The 24,324-nt window shown below is 42.2% G+C and overlaps 1 protein-coding gene and 1 long non-coding RNA gene across 4 annotated transcripts in view; one reads left to right on the forward strand and one right to left on the reverse strand.

Annotated features, from left to right (window-relative positions):
• LOC147034417 (uncharacterized) overlaps positions 1 to 15,948 on the reverse strand; it is a 27,584-nt gene extending 11,636 nt beyond the window's left edge. Inside the window, exons 1-5 of one of the 2 annotated variants that reach the window (XR_015058571.1) lie at positions 15,137 to 15,948; positions 10,716 to 10,799; positions 8,718 to 8,869; positions 4,684 to 4,848; positions 4,465 to 4,545 (exon numbers count right to left, since the gene is read on the reverse strand). This is a non-coding gene — a long non-coding RNA (uncharacterized LOC147034417). The remainder of the gene's footprint in view (positions 1 to 4,464; positions 4,546 to 4,683; positions 4,849 to 8,717; positions 8,870 to 10,715; positions 10,800 to 15,136) is intronic. The other variant, XR_015058572.1, reaches the window with a different exon arrangement.
• LOC147034418 (uncharacterized) lies at positions 34 to 10,703 on the forward strand. 2 transcript variants are annotated; one of them, XM_085882870.1, is made up of 3 exons: positions 34 to 312; positions 1,126 to 1,216; positions 8,791 to 10,703. In XM_085882870.1, exons 1-3 carry the CDS (start codon positions 117 to 119, stop codon positions 8,873 to 8,875), a joined length of 372 nt encoding a protein of 123 aa, XP_085738996.1. In that variant the 5' UTR covers positions 34 to 116; the 3' UTR covers positions 8,876 to 10,703. The 2 variants fall into 2 exon arrangements, 1 of the variants encoding a protein (XP_085738996.1); XR_015058570.1 differs by having other exon boundaries at positions 48 to 343; positions 8,791 to 10,701.
• Positions 15,949 to 24,324: the final 8,376 nt, after the last annotated feature.

Below are 24,324 nucleotides of genomic sequence, written 5' to 3' on the forward strand. Positions count from 1 at the left end.
CGCACGACCTGAATGAAGGGTGCACCAGGTAGCAGGTGGCCTTTTATGCTGCTTCTGTTGAGGTTTATTTTCCTGGTACCAAACCTTTCTGCTAAGCTGTTCCATTACCGCTGGTCATGAGGCGGGGACTCTTGCTAAACGCACCTGCGCTCTCTGTGTGGATAGACGAGCCACTCACTGCAGGTTCATCAAAAGGCTTTGAGTTTGATGGGCAACTCCGGCTCTCAGTCGCTCTACTGACTCCGCTTGAGCAGTCCAGGTGCTCTGCATACCATGAGCGCTTCAGAATCGAAGAACCACAACCACAGTTCGGTAAAATCTCTTGATTTTAACGACTTGCAATGTGAGTTTGATTCAGCCATCTGCTTGGTATGGGGTCCATCATGGAAATTCCCTTTTGAGATCCTTCCCGCTATCCGTCACACCTTACTAAAATTTCTCGATTGTACTGTTCGTAATACTTGAGGCAAAGCTACATACTCTTTCCCGATGACATATTTATAGATATCTTATTTTGCCTGATCTACTATATATCTTAATTGTTACATTGTCTTCCAGATATCCTATTTACAAGGGCAGTGCCTACAGATATACATTGTGATATTTTGCCTTACATGTATCCTAATTGTCATACTAAGTCTCACAGATATCCTATTTGTCATACCACGCCTTACAGATATCCCATTTGTCATACTATGCCTTACAGATATCCCATTTGTCATACTATGCCTTACAGATATCCTATATGTCATACTCTGCCTTACATGTATCCTAATTGTCATACTAAGTCTCACAGATATTCTATTTGTCATACCATGCCTTACAGATATCCCATTTGCCATACTCTGCCTTACATGTATCCTAATTGTCATCTATGTCTCACAGATATCCTATTTGTCATACCATGCCTTACAGATATCCCATTTGTCATACTCTGCCTTACAGATATCGTATATGTCATACTCTGCCTTACATGTATCCTATTTGTCATACTATGCCTTACATGCATCATATTTGTCATACTATGCCTTACATGCATCCTATTTGTCATACTATGCCTTACATGTATCCTATTTGTCATACTATGCCTTATAGATATCCTATTTGCCATACTATACCTTACAGATATCCTATTTGTTACTTTCCTGGCTGGAGTCGCTGTTTTTATCGTCTGTATTTTTGGCCTCCTCGTCAGTGCCACTCGGCACGACACAAAGTGAGTTTCTCGTGTTTTGCTTATGCACTACATTTTTGGGGGATTATGCCATTTGATTTTAGGACGGAGTCACGTGCTCTCAGTTTGTTTTGTCCAAGTCACGTTCTTGGGACTCCGACTCTTTTATAAACGGCAGCAGAACCTGTGATCTCACAGGATCGATTGTTCTCTCTGTATAAATAGACGGTTTTCTTTCCTTTTGATGGAAACTTTTCTCCTAAAACAGATAGATGATGACTTCCAGGTAATAAGCAGAAAATAAATGGTAAATATCATATCAAGAACATAGTAAAGCAGCAAAGAAAGACTTGTAAATGGTGATCAGCAGCCGAGATTCTCTTTTCATCAAAACCATACAACTAATTCCTTCCATAGTACTTATGATGAAACTTACAAAGGGCACGATAGGTTATTAAACCTTACTAGCAAGTTGCCCATGCCCGCACACTATTCAAAATTGGGTAAGGATGGAGGTGCCAAAAATACAAATTGCATCTTCTGTCGTCGAGCCGGTAAGCTGGTAGCAACAACTCACATTCATTGCCACATCTGATGTCATTTAAATGCACTAATGGCGATGAGGTGCTCCTTTTGAAAGTGTTTGTTGAATAAATGTCACTTTTTGATGCCTAGGATCCGTAATAATTGTTTGTATTGATGTGAAAGACTGAATAAATGTTTGTATTGGTGTTAAAGTCTTAATAAATGTTTGTATTGGTGTTAAAGTCTTAATAAATGTTTGTATTGGTTAAAGTCTTAATAAATGTTTGTATTGGTGTTAAAGTTTTAATAAATGTTTGTATTGGTGTTAAAGTCTTAATAAATGTTTGTATTGGTGGTAAAGTCTTAATAAATGTTTGTATTGATGGTAAAGTCTTAATAAATGTTTGTATTGATGGTAAAGTCTTAATAAATGTTTGTATTGGTTAAGGTCTGAATAAATGTTTGAATTGGTTAAGGTCTTAATAAATGTTTGAATTGGTTAAAGTCTTAATTTTTGTTTGTAGTGGTGTTAAGTCTTAATAAATGTTTGTATTGGTTGAAGTCTTAATAAATGCTTGTATTGGTGTTAAAGTCTTAATAAATGTTTGTATTGGTGTTAAAGTCTTGATTAATGTTTGTATTGGTTAAGGTCTTAATAAATGTTTGAATTGGTTGAAGTATTAATAAATGTTTGTATTGGTTGAAGTCTTAATAAATGCTTGTATTGATGTTAAAGTCTTAATAAAAGTTTGTCTTGGTTTAGGTCTTAATAAATGTTTGTATTGATGTTAAAATCTTAATAAATGTTTGTATTGGTTTAGGTCTTAATAAATGTTTGTATTGGTGTTAAAGTCTTGATAAATGTTTGTATTGGTGTTAAAGTCTTGATAAATGCTTGTATTGGTGTTAAAGTCTTAATAAATGCTTGTATTGGTGTTAAAGTCTTAATAAATGTTTGTATTGGTGTTAATGTCTTAATAAATGTTTGTATTGGTGTTAAAGTCTTAATAAATATTTGTATTGGTGTTAAAGTCTTAATAAATGTTTGTATTGGTGTTAAAGTCTTAATAAATGTTTGTATTGGTTAAGGTCTTAATAAAGGTTTGTGTTGGTTTAGGTCTTAATAAATGTTTGTATTGGTGTTAAAGTCTTAATAAATGTTTGTATTGGTTAACGTCTTAAAAATTTTTGTGTTGGTTTATGTCTTAATAATTTTTGTGTTGGTTTAGGTCTTAATAAATGTTTGTATTGGTGTTAAAGTCTTAATAAATGTTTGTATTGGTGTTAAAGTCTTAATAAACGTTTGTATTGGTGTTAAAGTCTTAACAAATGTTTGTATTGGTGTTAAAGTCTTAATAAATGTTTGTATTGGTGTTAAAGTCTTAATAAATGTTTGTATTGGTGTTAAAGTCTTAATAAATGTTTGTATTGGTGTTAAAGTCTTAATAAATGTTTGTATTGGTGTTAAAGTCTTAATAAATGTTTGTGTTGATGTTAAAGTCTTAATAAATGTTTGTATTGATGTTAAAGTCTTCATAAATGTTTGTGTTGGTGTTAAAGTCTTAATAAATGTTTGTATTGATGTTAAAGTCTTAATAAATGTTTGTATTGGTGTTAAAGTCAACGAGCAATTGCAAACTCAGAGTCAGAGGATACCCAGCAACGTGCAAATAATTATTGTGAGATAAAGTAAATGATGTTTTGGGTTCAGCTTTTGTCTTCTGGTCAGATTTACAGCTGGTTGTATTTTACAACAATAATTGCATTAATTTTATCTGACGAACTTTCCAGCACCTCGTTGGTCCAACGTCACAGGAAAATAATGATGCAAGCACATGTTGGGGATAGGTCATCATCAATCGACTGAACATTGTGTCGTCATCTCCAACTGTGAGATATACAATGTACTGTCATGTCTGTGTGGTTCTCTGTTTTGAAGGAAGGTTCAGTGCTGCCAAAGCAGCACAAACACATGAATGATTACACTGGGTTGTTTGCCTTTGCCCTCCCAGCGGTAGTCGGGGCAGGAATTTGTATTTTGTCCTCGGTGCTGGCGGTATCTCGCCTATTCTTCGCAAAACACCGTGGGATATTTAACGCCCACCGGCTCATGCGAGCAGACGAGACGGCCAGCTTCACGTCCATCTGAGGGTTGGCACACACTGTGATGCAACACTGCCTGTGAAGCACCAAACAGACAGTTCATAGTCTGGCTGGGAATCGAACCCTCAACTGGTTAACCCAGACGATACAGCCCAAAGATGATTGCGCCAAAGACAATTTTTCTATACTCGGTTCGGTCGTTGTCTCTCTGTCTCTCTCTATCTGTGGCTGTCTCTCTGTCTCTCTCTATCTCTCTATCTGTGGCTGTCTCTCTGTCTCTCTCTATCTCTCTATCTGTGGCTGTCTCTCTGTCTCTCTCTATCTCTCTATCTGTGTCTGTCTCTCTATCTCTCTATCTCTCTATCTCTCTATCTCTCTGCCTCTCTGCCTGTCTGTCTGTCTGTCTGTCTGTCTGTCTGTCTGTCTGTCTGTCTGTCTGTCTGTCTGTGTCTCTCTCTCTCTCTCTCTCTGGAAAGTGACTGGTTAATCAAAGTAATGTCCAGATATACGCACAGACACCGTGCAGCCTGGGGATACACGACAAATCACACACACACACACACACACACACACACACACACACACACACACACACACACACACACACACACACACACACACACACACACACACACACACACACACACACAGTTATTATGTACCATCCAACAGAGCGTCGGTGCTGCCAAAGCTGTTTCTTGGTTCGTGTTACAATCCTGGACGAGTCTCCACTCCAACAGTTACTACAATTGAGAGAAATTTGAATAAACGTTCCACCAGATACAAAGCTGACATTTTGGACAAAGATGCAACTTCCAGCCGTTTTATAAGTGCTTGGTTACATGTATTAACAAACGAACCCCAACAACAAAAACACTCACATTTTTAGGCGGTGGAGCCGCTTCAATATCCGGAACGTCCTTCTTTCTTTCCATCCGTCCACCTGTCCATCCGTAGAAAATGAAGAAGAAGAGCCTTTTACCCTCCGTGCGGGGATAACCAGTAGCAAGTCGACGTTTGCAGTTTCACCAGGTGTGCCCACGCACCTGTGCACACAAACAGACCTTTATTTATTTATTTTAAACTTCACCGCTTCCTTCGGACACAGCTGTGCAATTTTGATTCAAAGGAAGAGATAAACTTGGAAAAAGATCTCGAAGCCTAAACTGTAATCTCAGAGTTCTTTGTTCTCATGTGTTCTCATGTGCTGGGACTGTTCTTTGAAATAAAGTCAAATGAACGATTTATCTCCCCAAACGACGCAGTAATGAAGAATGTGGTGAAATAAACTTGTACTATGATATAATATGTACGAAATAGATACAAATATTGATGTACATACACAGACATCATAGAAGTAAATAGACACCATAGATTTTTAAAATAATTTATTTATTTAACATTTGAAGTCTATTTGATCCATTTTAATACACTAGTACGTGCAAACCAAAAAAAAAAAAAAAAAAAAACTTTCAATCAACCACACAGGCCGTTCCTTGGCTCAAAAAAAAACAAACAAACAACCACACAGGCCGTTCTTTTGCTCAAAAAAAAAAAAAAATTCAAACCGCGTGCCAAAAACAACAACCACACAGGCCGTTCCTTCGCTCTCGTAAACGACGACTGGATCAGGGCATTGTGTTTATCTATAAATGCGCATAAGAAATTATTAGAATACAGTAAGTCATCACTATCCGGAAGTGGTGCGTGCCCGTACGGAATGTTCACATGCATTCCACGAATTATCGCTTTCATTGAAGTAACAACTGCTGTGATACACACACAGAGTTAATTAAAATCCAAATTAAAATCAAGTTTACCTCCCTGTCTTTGCTTGCCATGACATTTGCTGCCATTGACCATTGCCACTCCTATGCCACGGTAACCAAGGCACCGATCCCCATCGTAACCGGCACGGCCCGTGACGTCATTGTAGGCTGGCCGCGCACCGGCCTATGCAGCAACGTGTCTTGTCATTGGCTTGGTAAATAAATGGCCATAACTTGGGAAGCACTCGGCCGATTAATATCAAACCTTGAAAAGGCACATCGTCAGGTCCCCAGCAATATACCTGGCAAGTTTCAATTAGATCGGACCAGTGGTTGTCGAGAAACAGCGCTGTGTGTCTGTGTCTCTGTGTCTCTGTGTCTCTGTGTCTCTGTGTCTCTGTGTCTCTGTGTCTCTGTGTCTCGCACACACACACACACACACACACACACACACACACACACACACACACACACACACACACACACACACACACACACACAGCTGGAATTATAGATAGAAGATAGATGCACAGTTAGTATTTTGTAAACTTGCCATTTGCAGATTTCGACGCTTTTACTCTTTCAGACATAGAACTAATGAGTTCTGAAATTTTCTCTCGTGGGATTTCTACCCAGGCTTCACACAAACAGGTTGAGCAATTCTGTGCGTGATGTTGGTTTCCTGAATTTTTTTTCACACAGCTCGATCCAATATGGCCCAGAGGTGTTCAATGGGATTCATGTCAGGAGACTGACTTGGCCATGGAAGTCACTTGATCCCATTTCTGTCCTGCCATTCTTTGGTCTTTTTTTTTTTTTTACAGTGTGGCATGGAGCTCCATCTTCCATGAACAGAGTGTTGTTTTTGACCAGTGGAGAAGACAGGGAGAAGTCCATCCTCAAGGATAGAAATGTACATCGTAGAGTTGATGTTGCCAACACACTCCACAAGCTCTGACCAACCAACACTCCAGATTGCTCCCCACACCATCACTGAAAAACCACCGTGTTTGACAGTTGGCTGTAATCTGTTCAAAGAGAACTCTTGATTGGGAAGTCTCCAGACCCATACGCGTCTACTGTCAGAGAATTGAGCAAATTGGGACTCATGTGAAAAAATGCCCGTTTGTCAAAAGTCCAAGGGTCTGGTGGCCATCTCATCAGCCCACTTCTTTCTCCTTTGAATGTCGGCTGGTCGAAGAAGACGTTTTCTCCGAGCTGCTCTCCCATAGTAGCCCAATTGATGAAGGCAGTTCTTGAGTTAACTTGGACCTCCTCTGCAACATCTGCTGCCTTGCAACGGGGAGTTTTCTCAATGGACCACCTGACAGCACGAAGACACCTTTCTGAGGGCCTAAGTCGACCAGAACGAGAAGCTGTGGATTCCTTGCCTTTGCTGGTGAATTGCACAATCACCCGATTGACCGTAGAAAGTGGAATTCCAAGGTTCTGAGCGATCTGACGCTGGCTCACTCCACCTTCCGAATGGCCAACAATTCGTCCTTTTTGAAAATCGGAATATTTCTGTGCTCCCTGGGTTCGAGGCATAGTTAATTGTCATACAAGATCCAGGAACTCGTTTCCGCAAAGAAATAGTCGAATATCCGTACAAATCACTGAGTAAAACTGCGTTATCCAGATGGAATGAAGGAAATTAAGGTGTCTCTTTACTTCTGTCATGTCTGTACGTGATGAGAATTACTGTCTTGTTAATAAATGATAAATAAGTGTAATTTTGAGAATTTTAAATCGATGAAATTCTCAATCCCTAATAAGTTGATGAGTTCAGGGTTCTGCTGATCAGGGAAAGGAATTTCAGAATAAATTTCGATACTTATGCAACCGTCTTTGACAGACGATGTGCGTAGCTCATTTGTGACATCATGTTTGTTGCCCGTGAGCACATAGAGCGAAAGGTGGGGTTAAGCAATTGGTTCACTTTGCCTATACCTCTGTCGACAGACGTCGGTTTATGATCTTAAACTCGATTTCAATTGAATGTTATATATTGAACATGAATCGGAAAACGAACCTGCAGTTTAGCAGTAGTCTGGCTCTGAATTTGGCTAATTGTACAGAATGTCGTCCCAATCGTGTATGCGTAGAGAAGAGTTGAGTTAATTTTTTTTAGTCCATTTACCTGTCAGGAAGTCAAACAAAATTGAAAATCATGCCAAACAGGAAACCTACTTTTTTAAGGAAGTCAAAAAGGACACAAACAACGTGCACGACGAACTAATGCAACGCGTTAAATAAGGTGGCGTAAAAAGACGCGACATCAACGACGGTAAACTTCTGAAAAAAAAGGTTTTTTTTTTCTATGACCTTTAAAATCTTTACTTTATTTCAATTGAATTATACACTTGAACATTGCAGAACACAAATCGCCTTGTTGGCACTTTCAAAACCTTCCGTTTCGCAGTACTTGGACAAAATATTACACAAAAAATACAAAATAAAAAAAAAAGAGATAATTCTCTTATACGGCTAGCAGGATGCCCTGGACACCAAATTACCCACACTCGCCTCTAAGCTGTATAGCCGGGGTTCAAATCTCAGCCCAGCTATAAACCATCATCCTGGTGTTTCACTCATCTTTGTGTGTTCCGTCCATCAGATAGATGTTAAACTGGGTGTCCTGTCTTTCCGGTATTGGTTGGTGGATGTTAAAGATCCCACAATGTCCTTTGTGAAGACCATGCGGTCTATTGCCGGCACCATGAACAAATTCCAAATTTCTGCTCTAACTCCTGCTGAGATAGGGATGGCAAGCCGGCATAGGGAGGGGGCAAGCCGGCATAGGAATAGAAATACCCTTGGCCAAGAAACTGCTTCGGCAGAACCAATGCTTTGTAACATAGGACAATTCCCTATCAGGTGTGGCATACAATGAGACGAGCTTAAATTCCTGAATCTTAGACTCCAAATCCTTTGAACCTTCACCCCATTCTCCAGGATTCTAGTTCGGTATCCTCACCCCGAGGCAACCACCAAAGTTTTCTATAAGAAAGCATTTTGGGATAAAGTAGAACTCACGGGTGTCTTTAGCGAAGTGTAGACGAGTTATTGCCAGCACCCTGAACACGTACCAAACGACAGCTCGTTTGTGAAAGATTTGGCCAAACCTTTTCCCCACCAATACTCACCAAACGGTGGAAATAATTGGGGCCATTAATGAAGCAGCAATATAGTAGTACGAGTGCGTGTTGTCTCATCCAGGAAAAGGCGTTCGAGGGAAGAGGTCGGGAGAAGAACACAGAGACCGAGGCTTCTCAAGGAGCAAAGTGACTCCGCAGTGCTGTAAATCAAAACAACGTGATGCAAGCGGTGGTGGTGGTGAGGGAGGCACCACAGAGTCGCCACATGATGTTTCCGGTGAAAAGCATGCGTTTATGTGCAAAAAAAAAAAGGTCATTCCTTGATGTGCAAAGTCATGGATCATGGAAGACTAAAACGACAGTTGAGGATGTATAAAAGGATATCTGTCAGGCAGTAGCGATACACAGACACACAGGACCCGTTTGAGTGTAGAGAGGATGGTATGTTTGGTCAGAGAGGGTGGTGAATGGTCAATAATGGTAGAAAGAGATTACAGGCACGACTGGGAGATGATGTGTGATGGTGCTGCTGAAGTGTTGGAGGGAATGAGTGCTGAGGCAACTGAGATGTACATGTTCATTTATTTATCCTGCAGATGAATCCATTCCATGTTGGTGTTGTATGCCTGCACGGATGGACCCAATAAGAGGATGTAAAGAGCAGCCATTAAATGTGAATAACCAATGACCATATACAATGTTATCTTTCCTATATTGTTACCCTGGCAGGATGGCCAAGTGGTATGCACACTCGTCTCTAAGCTGTCTACCCAGGGCTCGAATCCCAACCCACCTACAAATGGTGTATCGATGTTTCACAGGCAGGGTGATTCATCAATGTGAGACGCCCTGTTTAATGTTTCTCGTATGGACATTAAACCGAGCGTCCCGTCTGCCGGAATTAGTTGGTAGATGTTAAAGATTCCATGGTGTGCTTCACAAAGAGTAGGCGAGCTATTCCCAGCCCCATGAACAAATTCCAAATTCCTGCCCTGACTTTCCGAGTCTGAGAGGTGACCCAACCAGGATTGGAGTCTGCTGACTGCTTTGGCAACACCAACGCTCTGCGTAGAGTATGGATTGTGATGATGATGATGATTATGATGATATCATTTACCAGAGCTCACCTTGGCTCAAAATTTTGTTTTCGGTCATGGACATAATACGAGGACAGTTTGAAACGTTTTGAATGTGCAGTCCAATGAGCTGTCTGTCTATCGATGTAGCACAAGACGGCCACAAATGTTTAAGAGGGTGTTCAAACCGACATCGAATAGATATTTTCATCTGACCTCGGTGTGGATTGTTTCACCGATTGATTTTAGCACTCGCTGTGGTCTTACTAATCTATAATCAAAGTAAAGGGGACAGATCGGTTAGTTTGGAACTTGGCACTTTTTTGAATTTTTTTTTTTAGAAATCTGAATGGATTCAAGGATTTAACTAGAGAATGGCACTCAGTAGAGCACATACCTCCACCCGGCTGAGCAGTTTACATTTTGTATCCCACCGATAAGCCAGATCTGCATTGTTCTTGTCACCGATCCAACTCATCAATCAAATTTTGTCCCAATCCATCCACACCTTTTTGAAATATCATGCGATATATCGTTTTTAGCCCCCATCCTCTCAATGGTGAAGAATCACTTAAAAAAAATTTCAACCTCTCTGGATCCAGATCTTAACCAAAGTCAAACCAATTAGTCCTTGTCAAACACACGAATTGTCCATCAAATTTCGCCCAAATCTGTCTAACTTTTTGAGATATCCTGCTCACAGACCAACAGACAGGTGGATGGACGTTATGTTTTCACCCCTTCGTAAGTGGAAGTAAAAAGAGAAAGCAGAGGGAAGTGGGGCCAGAGTGGGGGTGTCTGTTGGGGTTACGGATTGAGATTTATTACTCCGCACACATGAAGCAAAAAGTGGGGTTAAACAATTGGTTCACTTCTGTGTCTGTCTCAGTCTACAAATGTCAGTTTATGATTGAGGATAAACTTAACTTCAAATTAATGTTTCATTTTGAACACAAATCGGAAAACAAACCTGTCGTTTAATAGAAGGGTTGGCTCTGAATTTGTCCCGATCGACATGTGCAGAGAGGAGTTTTTTTGTCCTTCTGCCTGTTTGCTGTAAAACAACATTGAAAATAATTCCAAACAGGAAACCTACTGTTTTAAGGGCGTCATAAAGGACACAAACAACAGGCACGAAGAACTAATGTAGCATGTTAAACAAGGTGGTGTAAATAGTGGTAAAGTTGCGAAAATATTTTTCTACTACTTTTAAAATCTTTATTTGATTTCAATTGAATTATACACTTGAACACTGTCAATACAAATCGCCTTTTTGTCACATTCAAAACTCTTCTGTTTAGCAGTACTTGGAAAAAAATATTACAACACTTTACGTCATAACGACCAATCAAAATTTTCCGCTCGGATACCCCCACCCCATGTCGTTGTTTCTCAAGACAGCGTGGGGGTAATAGTTGTGTTCTATGAATCCATGAATAGTTTAATTTAAAACAAAGTGCGTGTAAACAAGAAGATATTCCACCTGACGGTGTACATTACGCACACGCACGTGCATACTTCCACACTCAGGTGCACAAACACACCACGCAAGCATGCCACACACCTCATGTGCACCCTCCTCTGCTCATAGATGCTTTGATGATCACAAAGAGCCTTCATTATGACTCAAATTCGCTATCAAAATAGGATTTGCCAAACCAACAACCCCCCAGCCCCAATCTACAGTGGTTATCATATAACCCTTCTTTTCCCATCCCAGATTAGTCCTCATGATTTAAATCATATAGAACAATTACTGTCATGTAATATTTGTTTTTTTTCAAAATTTCTATTTTTGTGCAGGGGTTTTAAAAGTCTGGAGTCATGGGAAATAATTTTTTAATTTATATTATTTATCTTTTGATGTGGATAGGATGTCATGGACTGATATAATTCCCCCCCTCCCCAATGACCAAGACCACAGACCATGTACTATTGAAGATCTATCTAAAAAGAGTGAAGTCACAAACAGATGTGCTAATATCGACTCGCCAATGTTAAGAAACGTTCAAAGGAATCTACATACAGGAATTGATACGTGTCATGTGTACGCATGTCAGTAGTTCGCAATAAAATTAAAATCCCCATGATTCCGGACTTTCCAAACACCTTGAACATCATCCATGGCTGGTAAGTAAGGTAGGGAGGAGGGAGGAAAAGTGTTAAGGTTAAACTATTGTTTCTCTTTCAAACCATATCTACTGCATCACCAATTTAAATTAAATTCCACAACTTTCATTATTAAATTACAATCCAATGGAGAACTTTTATGAAGTGTTAAAGGAGGTCATAAAAATCGTGGAGAACAAGAGGGGGTGGGGAGAAGGAGGTACGGGTTGAGGAGGGGGCATCTACATAGGTACTTACCGCATCTACCATACATGATCGTTATAGTTTGGACAAAACCTAAAGTTAATTCGTTAACATTATTTACAAAAGGTTAATCCCTGCTAGCTCTTTAAAAGACGTTTCTCCAGATGCTGTTCATTTGTAATTATAAATTATAAATCGCAACAATAATATCAGTCATTGGGTGACGTCATAACCAGAACAACACACTCGGGCTTACATTTACCGGTGACAGCCTCGTATTTAATATAAAATATTAATAACCATTACTTACAGTATATACTTATCCATCAATCTCTGAAACGATGTTTTGCAGTTTAATTCCCTCTTGTTCCTCATTTCCACTTTCTAACCTTTGTTATACACTTACACTTTATAATAACAGGCAAGTATGAAACTGCTGTTGTGTCGCCTCTCCGGTTCTTAGCATGATATAACTTATTCTTTAATGGCCACAATTAGTCCCACGTTCTTGTGGGGTTGGCCGGGGGAAGCTTGGCCTGAGTCTTTCACGAACCGGCTGGCCAGGACTGACATTCGACTGAAGTTAGAGAAGGATTTTGTAATTTGTTGATGGTACCACATAGCTCGCCGACTCTTCATGAAGGACTTTGTTGGATCTTTAACGTCCACCAACTAATGCGGGCATACAAAACTGAGGTTAAATACACGAGTTGGCCTGTTGTCATGATTTACATCAAGCAGAAGTCAAACATTTATTTTGAAAATTTAATTGTCATATTCGTGATATTACATTGTTATAAGTAATTTATACAGTTACGGCCACAGGTACCGAGTGTATTATGAGGGGGTTAATCCCCGTTTGTCCTTGGAACAGCCGGACCTGGGGCCACCGCTCACAATTAACTTTGTCGTACGGTGGGTTGCTTTAGAACGACGAACGCCACTCAGTTAACCACGAGTTCCAGTATCCACCGTCTAATTATGCCGTTTAATTAGAGATCATGTGGTTTCCTGAATGGGGAGCGCGCCCTCGGCAAAGCACCAATCTTATCTCGATTAGATCTAAAATTATGGCGGCCGAGCGTTTAACCGCTGGTGCTTGCCGACTATTACAGGTCAATTTGTTTGGTAATTACCTCCCAGTCTATCGAGGTTTGTTCAATGCTGGATCAAAGGAAGGAAAGGACAAGCATGGCAGGTTGAAACGTCAACAAAGGAATTTATTAATAAGGGGAAAAAAGAAACATTTATTTGTGTGGTTAAAAATAAATAAATTCAAAATCAATCAAAATAATTGCAAGCAAATGAAGAATTAATCAGGCACCAATAGAAAAAGAGACAAAGAGCAGATGCTTATCACTATGCCTTACTTTACAATTAAACACGACACAAGGTTACCCAGCAGATCATTGTGGGGGCGGGGGGGAAGAGAAATCCAGTCTCGCTCACCAAATATGTCATCGTACGTCAAATAAAACGTCCTGAAATGTGTGAGCGTGCCTTGTCCGTTGCCAGCATCCAGCCTTGCCGTGCACCCACTCGCAAACAGGCTTGAACGCTAATCGACGTCAACCCCAAGAATCAGGTACGCCAAGAGCAGGTCTCGAGCAGAACCAGCATCAACGTGATCAATGCGTTCCAGACCCAACGCGTATCGTCACGAGCGTCACCCACCGTCAGGAGCCACAACAGCTGTTCGTAGCTGTGAGGAACTGTAAGGCTGCAAGGTCGTCACCAACTCTCACCAGCTCACCAACCGTCTGACTGGAACCGAAAATAACCGTCGGCCAGCTGTCATCAATTGACACAAACTGTCGCAAAACTCTCCAAGCTGTAAGAACCGCCACCAGCTATCGCCAACTAACTCTCAAAGCCGTCAGAACCGTAACCAGCTATCGCCAACTGACTGGAAAAAAACAGATCCTCTCTTCCTCTTTATAGGCGGCCCGTCTGGGCAGAGCCTCAAGCAGACTCCAGCCAAATCCACCCCGCCCATTTGCGCATCGTTGCAAGTGACAACCCGCCTGTCCCACAATCATTCCTGGCCTACGATGCCATGTTTGTGGTGCTGGACGATCGACAGAAAGCAGCCACTCACCAGAATTACCGAGCGAAAACGTGAAGCGCTCATAAAATCTCAACAACAATTATCACTTCAATGTTCAGCCCGATATGAAAAAGATCCAGTTATCTTCCTGAGAGGTGTCAAACGTCGATGGAAAAAGGTGGGTGTCGAGTCTCCGTTGGGCTAACGGCTATCTCACGTGCATGAATGTGTCCGTCGTAAAGAGAAAAAGGAGCTTTCCATAAGAGAGGGAATCTATTCTTTACCCTTCTCAACGCATCAAAGTTAGAATCCCACCAGACATGGGGATGGGTCTATCCTGGACATGCATTTCAGGAAATAACTGTCTGAGGACCTTGATGTGTTAATGCATTAGTCGGATCCGATTCTGAAATGTGTAACTATATATATATATATATATATATATATATATATATATATATATATATATATATATATATATATATATATATATATATATATATATATATATGTGAAATAAAATAATAAAACCATCATGTTAAGCATGGAGCACGAATATAAACAACAATTCATCCTGATCAGAGCAGCGGGGGGAGGGGGGGGGGATCATAAGGGAGTGTGTGCTGGCCGATCCATTACACTGTGGGTGTATGTCCCTCCAGCCAACAAATCAATGTCTTTGTTCACCACGTGTGTCTAATAGAAGGTTCGCACAGGAAGAGAGAAACGATTTTTCCACTTGGCAGCATTCCACTAATTTAAAGCCTTCTCTATTCCTGTTAAACTAACAGCTGCCGCTTTATTGAACAGCTCAAAAATCAAACATCATGTGTGTACTTCGTTTTATATGGGACGCGAGAGCTGCCTGCCTCCTTGAAGATCCATTTCTCGAGCCGTGTGCACAAGCTGATCTTTTACTTTCAGGGTCACTCATTCCCAGGATCTGGCACCGCCATACAAAAGCACATCCTTCAAAACATCAGAAATAGTCTGATTGGACCTCACACATTAAATCATGGTAAATGACTTACGATGGCAGCTTACAGCTGGGTCGAGATTCCAACTCAGACGAGACAGCTCAAGGACCTGTCCACACAATGCCACTGAAGCACACGTGATGAAATGAGTTACTCATAATGTGATATACCAGTTCAACTCAAGCATGGCCACTCGTCCCACGAGACTTGCACAGCAAACCAGGAGCCACATAAAAATAACCCCACACTCAGAACACGGAAAGGAACAGGTTCATCGCAAATGCAATTCCACACCACAACCCATCCATTTCCTTTCGCTGGAATAGAAGTTGCTGGAATTGCAGAAGAAAGTGGTGTAATTAGTTTGACTTCAATGGAATTCAGTGAAAACAGCGCTCCAGAAAAAAAGACTTGAGCATTCTCACTTTTTTTTTCATTTATGGAATCCATTGGAAAGGGGGCCAAAAGGGATTCGCAATGCCCCTCAATGAAGATACAAGCTCTCACCATTATTCTGATATATCGCACTCTGTTACAGAGCATCAGGGTATGCTGAAGCAGTATCGTAGCAAGGGTTATACTTGTTGGTAGTTGGTGCAGGAATTTGTTATTTGTTCATGGTGCTGGCGATAATTTAGCTACTCGTTGCTAAGGACACCTTGGTATCTTTAACGTCCACCAACGAATGGTGGCAGGACGGGGCACCAGGTTTAACATGCACACACATTGATGAATCACCGTGCCTGTGAAACACTGGGATGACAGTTTATAGCTGTGTCGTTATTCGAACCCAGGTTATGTGCATACTTATTGGCCATCCCGCCAGCCTTACACCATTATAGCTAATGGTTGATTTTTTTTTTTGAACAGAGGCTCATGGGACAGAAAAAAAAGGGTGATGGAGTGAATAAACAGTAATACAGAAAACTAGAATGGGCACTCGTAGAGCGCATACCTTCGCCGCTACTACTTTTTTTGTTCTTGGTATGAGTGTGGGGAACTGGTTTCATATGAATGGTCTTATGACACAAACCACATCTATAATGTCATGACCCCCCCCGACTTTCGGGGGCTACAGACTAAACAACAATCAACTCACGTCGTTTTGGCGAGTCTTCACTCGCAAGCTCGGTGAATACAACGTTTTAACAAGAGAAAGTAATCTCGTTTGATGCTGGTTTCATGCAAATCGAATAAGAATTGACCGAGTTATGCCTAAAACCGCATATTTTTCAAGGGAGTGACCCCCCCCCCCCGACATTTTACCCCAACCGGTGACGTGTTATGACGTCATTGTGTCACAAGATTGGGCATTAAATTCTCAACATTTTGGTGCTGGGTTCATGTAAAGCAGACAAGAATTGACTGCGTTATGACAAAAACCGCATATTTTTCAAGGTCGTGACCCCCCTGACCTTTGACCCCTAACCGGTAACAAGAGTATGGGCGTCATTGTGTCATATTGCATATCACAAGATGAGGCGTTGAATTCTGAACATTTTGGCGTCAGTTGCATGCAAATTGAATAAAAATTGACCGTGTTATCGTAAAAAGACGATTTTGACCTTTTCGTGACCTTGACCTTTGACCCGAACGATCCCAAAATCTAATCGAATGTTTCCTGGATAATAACCAATCATCCCACCAAATTTCATGCAATTTGGTTTAATACTTTTTGAGTTATACGAATCACAAGATTACAAATAAATAAATAAATAAATAAATACATGCCGACCAAAACATAACCTTTCGCAAAATGCGAAGGTAATAATAATTATGAGAGGTTTTCACCCATGAAACTAGTTGAACCCGCGGAAATTCCACGATAACGAAAACAGGTACTTATCACAGGTGGGATTTCCTCTGACATCTCCTTCTGATTATGAAACCGTAATCTCTGAACAATTCACATTGAAATTTCTCTTTTAAAGAATGCGATAAAGATAAACAGATATACTTTAGGTGGGATCGAAATACACTGTCTTCTTAAACCGATGTGGAACATGTAAATTACGGTTACAAACCGCACTGATAATTAATAATCAAGGTAAAGTTGAAGTTTTTGGTGATCAGCCCTCTGTTGGAGCACGAAGGAAGGGAAACATGGCTTGAAAGGGTGACTTGGGTAGCTTCCTTTGACATGATAAACACCTGAAGCAGCAGCTTTACCTGGTTTCTCTGAGATTAGCCTACCTTTGTCAAGCCAGTCAATAAAACTCATGATTCAAAATGTCTGTCACCACGAGCCTTGGGAGTCCAGCCAGCATTGCTCCATACAGGTAATAGACTAGAAAATAACAAAATTCACACATTGATCCCACGCTTCAACGAGTTCATATCAATTGATTATTCTTTTGTTCTGTCAGGTGCACAACCTTGGATTCACAAAGGGGGGAGGGAAAGTGGAATACTGACAAACCCTAGATAAGATGTGGTATAGTACTTCTTACCATAGCAATGGTATTCTGTACACGATACCAAATAAGGGGGGAACCAATGAAAAATGAGGACCAGTACAGTAGTTGACCGACCTCATGGTATTATCAGCCAGATTAGACAAATATCATTAGCATACAAAAAAGTAGCAGGGACCAGTAGTTATTCCACGTGAAGTAAAATGTGACTTCAAGACCTTAACTCTCTCCTCCCCCACTCTCTCCACTCATCCCCTCCACCCTTACTCCCTCCTGTCATCCCCCTCCAACCCCACTCCCTCCTGTCATCCCCTGCACCCTCACTCCCTCCTGTCACCCCACTCCGTCCTTTCATCCCACTCCCTCCTTTCATACCCATCCATCCACCCCACCACTCCCTCTTTTCATACCCCTCTCTCTCACTCTCTCTCTCCACCACTCCCTCCTTTCATCTCTCTCCTCCCTCTCTTTCTCTCTCTCCTCTCTCTTTCTCTCTCTCCTCACTCTCACTCCCACTCTCTTTCTCTCTCCTCACTCTCCCCACCACTCTCTTTCTCTCTCTCCTCACTCTCCCCACCCTCTCTCTCTCGCCTCACTCTCCCCACCCTTCCTCTCTCTCAACCTCACTCTCCCCACCCTCTCTTTCTCTCTCCTCCCTCTCCCCACCCTCTTTCTCTCTCCTCACTCTCCCCATCCTCTCTTTCTCTCTCCCCACCCTTCCTCTCTCTTGCCTCACTCTCCACACCCCCTCTTTCTCTCTCCTCACTCTCCCCACCCTCTCTTTCTCTCTCCTCACTCTCCCCACCCTCTCTTTCTCTCTCCTCACTCTCCCCACCCTCTTTCTCTCTCCTCACTCTCCCCACCCTCTTTCTCTCTCCTCACTCTCCCCACCCTCTCTTTCTCTCTCCTCACTATCCCCATCCTCTCTTTCTCTCTCCTCACTATCCCCATCCTCTCTTCTCTCTCCTCACTATCCCCATCCTCTCTTTCTCTCCTCACTATCCCCACCCTCTCTTTCTCTCTCCTCACTATCCCCATCCTCTCTTTCTCTCTCTCTCCTCACTATCCCCATCCTCTCTTTCTCTCTCTCCTCACCCTCTCTTTCTCCTCTCTCCCCATCCTGTCGCTCTCCTCACTCTCTCTTCCCTCACTCACCCCACCCTCTCTCTCCTCACCCTCCCCACCCTCTCTCTCCTCACCCTCCCCCCCCTCTCTCTCCTCACTCTCCCCCCCATCCTCACCTCTCTCTATCCTCACTCTCTCGCCACTCTTCCCCCAATCCTCTTTCTCTCTCTCCTCACTCTCCCCATCCTCTCTCTTTCTCTCCTCACTCTCCCCATCCTCTCTCTCCTCACTCTCCCCATCCTCTCTCTCCTCACTCTCCCCATCCTCTCTCTCTCTCTCTCTCCCCCCCCATCCCCTCTCTCTCCTCACTCTCCCTACCCTCTCACTCTCTTATCACTGAACCCTGCTTTTCGCTTCACGAGCACAGGGTAATTAATTTAGACCGATTTATTTGTGAAAATCCGTCACAGCCTTGAGGCCTCAAACCTCGCGGAATTTTTTTAGACATTCATAAAATCAAAACCCGACACCGAACAAACACGCCGAACAACTTATCCTTCTAAGGAAACACTAGTATCTCCAAATAACCACACGTAGACCCACTCACGTAACCGCAGCATCGATGCAGCCAACTTGCACGGTTCCTGTACACCAGAGGCAGAAGCTTCCAGAGCAAACAAAATGGCGGCGATTTGATTTTGAAGCCCTGCTCAGACAGACAATAAATAGTGTTACGGTTTTAGAAGACCCTGGGGAGTCGCATCCAACACATAAGGGATCCCTAATGTAGTTATATCCACAGTACTTGTGTTTTGCTAAATTATCAGTCATATCAGTGATAATTTAGTCATACTCTCCCCCTCATATCAGTGGAAGGGAAAGATGAATTGTGAATGTAGTTGGAGTTACCCCATTGCCTTCCCCCCTCGTTTTAAAACTCCATCCTTTCCCTCATTCTCCATTCTCAAAATACTCATCTCACATAAATCCATTTCACCAGCATTTCCACCGCTTAAGCGGAATTCCAGCACTTGATCGTTTAAGAGAGGTTCCAATCACAACATAGGGCATTTGTGTGGATGCCAGACGCACTGAATGGCCCTACCGTGCACCCTGCCCTCATCACCGAACAAACCAGCAGCCCTGCCCACCAGGCGATGAATCACAGTAGCTGGATCATAGCGCGGCCACCGGTCTGGGTGGCTGGATGCCAAAAAGCGAATGTGAGTGGCGACAGAGGTGAAGGTAATAAGATCCCTGGCAGAGCAATTCGTAACGAGTTCTGAGTGAGAGGAGAGAGAGCCCTGTTCGAGAGAGTCGTCTAGTTGAGCCAGACAGCCCTGTTCTGAAGAGTCAAGCGAGAAGAGAGAGCCATTCAAGAGAGTCAAGTCGAGTTCAGAGCCTCACTTCAAAGTGTCATTTTGAAGAAGTGTCGTGGTTCAAGGTGAACCACGCCAGCCACTTCGGTAACACGATAGAATGAGCGCTGAGAAGTACCAGGGCTGTTGATATACATGTACACATACTACGAGGTGTGATCAAAAAGTTCGGTGAATGTTCGAATAAAATCATTTTATGAAACACGAAATACTTGCATTATTAATCCCCTTCAAAATACTCCCCTCCCACACATACACACATTTCACCATTCCTGCCACTGTCAGAAACATTTCTGGAAGTCCTCTGTTAATCGCCATGTTGGATTTGATGTCTTGGATCAGGTCAAATCACTTCCCTTTCATTGTTTGTTTCAATTTGGGGAACAGCCAGAAGTTGCACGGTGCCACATCTGCTGAATAAGGCAGATGCGGGAGAGGAATTTTTTTTTTTTGCCACCAAAAGTTGTTGGATAGAGAGCAACGTGTGGGCAGGATACGTTGTCGTGACGGAGGAGCCACCCGTTCTTCCACTTTTCTGTCCGATTGCCTCTCGGAAACATTTCATGACTTCCAAGTAGAAAGCCTTAACAACGGTAGCACCTTTGGGAAGAAATTCTGCAGGAAACATTCCTTTCATGTGGAAGAACGCAATCAGTATGACCTTCACTTTCGATCTCGACTGATGTGCCTTTTTCGGTCTGGATGACGTGGGTGTCTTCCACTGGGAGCTCTGCACTTTCGTTTCCGGGTCATACCCGTAAATCCACAACCCGTCATCTGTTATCACCTGGAGTAATAATGTTGGATCCGAAACGAAAGACAAGTTGGGTGAAATGAAGACACGATTTTCTTTTTGGTCATCTGTAAGGATGCGCAAAACGAACTTTGCACTGATGCATCTCATGTTCAAATCGTCTGTCAGTATGACCTGAACAGAACCAAAGAAAAGACTAGTCTCTTCCGCGATTTCTCAAACGGGTAAACATCGGTTTTTATGGACAACAGTGCCGACTTGAGTGATGTTTTCATCGATTTGTGCTGTTGACGGATGGCCGCTTCTTTCCTAATCTTCCAGCGACTCATTTCCTTCCCGACACCTTTGAAACCACTTCAAAACAGTCTTCTTTGTCACAGTAAGTCCATGCCGGGTGAGAGAAGCCGCCAACACACCTCAAACCTCCAAACCTCCAAACCTCCAAACCTCTCTCTCTCTCTCTCTCTCTCTCTCTCTCTCTCTCTCTCTCTCTCTCTCTCTCTCTCTCTCTCTCTCTCTCTCTCTCTCTCTCTCTCTCTCTCTCTCTCTCTCTCTCTCTCTCTCTCTCTCTCTCTCTCTCTCTCTCTCTCTCTCTCTCTCTCTCTCTCTCTCTCTCTCTCTCTCTCTCTCTCTCTCTCTCTCTCTCTCTCTCTCTCTCTCTCTCTCTCTCTCTCTCTCTCTCTTTCTTTCCCCGAAATGTATAAGTAACATGTATAAGATAGACAGTTTGGTGTAAGTCTGCTCTTTGCCCTTTTGCTCTCATATGACCCACTTTTGTTTTGCGCACCACACAAATATTTTATGTCGCTGCTGTACGGATACCCCTGTATATAAAACCTGTCTTCATTGTGCCACATGCTATTCCTCACTCCCCATCCTGCACATAAATCCTTAGTGTTTGTTCTCCTAAACCCGCTCGTAGCGTCTTTTCCTTAATTGGTCCAGCAAAGTCCACACTAGCGATAGCCGGGAAGTTATACCCCACTAACTGCTCCGTGATGTCAGTGCTTTCGTCAGATATAGTTCTCGCTTGACTGTACTTGAATAGATAAATGGGTACGCACTGAGGGTACGAACCTCAATTCATAAAGCCAACTCAACGGACAGGTAAATGTAATCAGACAATGGACCCTGCCAGACTTGACTGTGCTAATCGATGTTTGTGGTTGCTTAGCAACCCGCCATGCAATGGAGTTATCCGCAGCACCTCAGCCTGTAGGGCCGAGTGTTTGGGAGGAACCCGATTGCTTCTCTTCGTGGTAATCTCCAAACCTGAGTCCGCAACAATACATATATTGGTTAAAAGTGCAAAACAATGACAATATCCAATTAGCATCAGATTTACCTTTTTCATGTAAAATAAATCTGTAATTATAAATGCAAAAGTCCAACATTTATAAACACCTGCACAATATGCATTTTCAAAAGTTAATCGTATGTGTTGGGCAGTGCTGGATTAACCATTAGGCAGACAAGGCATGTGCCTTAGGGCCAGCCAAAAATTCTTTTCAGATTAACATTTGTCTTTTTTTGTATTAAATATTTTGTTCTTGAATCAGTTCATCTTTTGTCTGGGGTCCATTTCCATGATCCCGAGATCCAATTGAAATATTTCAGGCCATTCTCTAAAATTTCAAAATGTGCCTTAGGGCCAGCCGCGACTTAATCCGCACTGGTGTCGGGGGGTGGGGGGGGAGCAAACCTGAAAGTTCGCTGAGGGCAGCTAATATCCTTTGCACCAGCACTGCACATTTAATATCATGGCACCACAATCACGAAGTTTGAAGTTTATTATTTGGAACCTCCTTTTCATTACTTATCAATAAAGGACCATCTCAGTATTCTGTTGTATTTTTTGTCATTTACAATCTCTCAAAAAGTAAAAAAAATAAATAAAAAAAACCCACTTCCACAAACAGCATGTACACAGTGTACTTTTTATTGGTGCCAACTTTTTAGTACTTTTCTATCATGAACTTTGTTACATTTACTTGTCCAACCAATGGCAGTAATGTAGGCAAGGTTTTTTTTTTTTTTAAACCTGGTTTCAACCAATCAATTTGCTCCACACTACTAGCGGGCTCGAGTACCTCCCCTTTTAGGGACGAGGGGAGAGAAAGGATTTAATGTGAGTGCGAGGATGTTTTCTTGCCTGGCAGCTCACTATTTACACAATCATGGAAACGACCCACGGTCTTGAGTTTCACTGGAGTTAAACCATATTGCAGCCCTACCCTTCAGCGACACATTTCCTCTCTTCACTCACGGAGTTTTGTACCTCGTGTGTTCATGGTCCTTTCTTCAGCAGCGCTTTACTCTCTACACCACACAGAGCTTGGTTCCAGGTGCCTTGTTCACGGCCCTATCTTCAGTGGGTCTTTGCTCCTTTCAACAACGGGACTACAATCATCGAACCCCTTTTAGTGAGCAGCTTGTTCTCAGGGGCACTGGTCATTTATGACACCCGAGTGGATCATATTTTGTGGACACGACACTGAATTGGCCCACGAGTGACACAACTTCCTGCTTCTTATTGAATTTACAAGGAATTAAGGTGCATGAGGAGGCCATTCGGACCTTCATGCCTGCGCTACACCAAGACCAGATTTTAATCAATCCATCGATACCCCTTCCCTTCATGTGCAGCCTTTTTACCTGCTACACTGGTACTCATTTCCCTGTCTCGTATTATATCCCTGTGTCATAAGAGGCGACCAGGGTTGCGTCAGGAAGGGCATCCGGCGTAAAACCTGTGTCAAATCTCTGTGCGGATCATACGGATGATCCGCTGTGGCGACCCTTAACGGGAGCAGCCGAAAGAAGAAGAAGAAGACACTGGTACTCATTTCGCCAACCTTGAAAGGATGAGAGGCGGAGTCAACCCCCCTGGTGTTAATTTAGCAGCCAACAGGGCTTGAACTCAGGACCCTAAGATCCCAAGCCACTACCCTAACCACCAAGCAAACACCAGGATATAAACTTGCGACTGTATTCACCCGCACTCAAGCTTAACAGCTTATGGGACACTGCTCACTGGATGAGTCATAAGCCTTTAGCGGTGATAAGTTGAGAACTCAATTTTCTATAAGCATAATTGCCATTTAACAATGCTTCCCTCTCTTCACTCCCAATCTCCAGCAATAAACATTTCACATAACTTTAAGAACACAGCTCTGATCAATGAGTAAATAGAAAAGAACAACAAAATATTGTCTTGAATCATCCACATTTTCAAGTTATTACATACAAAGTTTTTTGAAATACTGTGTATAGTTAGAAAAGAGTTAACTCGTTTTCGTAAACTTTCTGTACCCCAGGAATATGAAAGAATATAATTATACTACATTTGGATCCCTAACTTCAGCTTTCAATGGCATGCATTATTTTCTTTAATTTTTTTTTTTTAATTCAGACCCATTCATTTGTGAAACCAGTCTCCACCTACACGGTCTTGAGGCCTCAAACAACGTGAAATTTTAAAACAAACATTCATAAAATCCAAACCCGAGACCCCCACAAACACGCCACAACTTATTCTTCTCAAGAAGCACTCGGCTCTCCAAATGTCCACATGTAGTCAAACTCACATAACCAACACACTGATGCAGACGACTTGCATACACCAGTAGC

This window comes from Eptatretus burgeri, chromosome 1 (genome assembly GCF_056783735.1).
Source record: "Eptatretus burgeri isolate ZD-2024b chromosome 1, Ebu_testis_v1, whole genome shotgun sequence".
Lineage (NCBI taxonomy): Eukaryota > Metazoa > Chordata > Myxini > Myxiniformes > Myxinidae > Eptatretus > Eptatretus burgeri.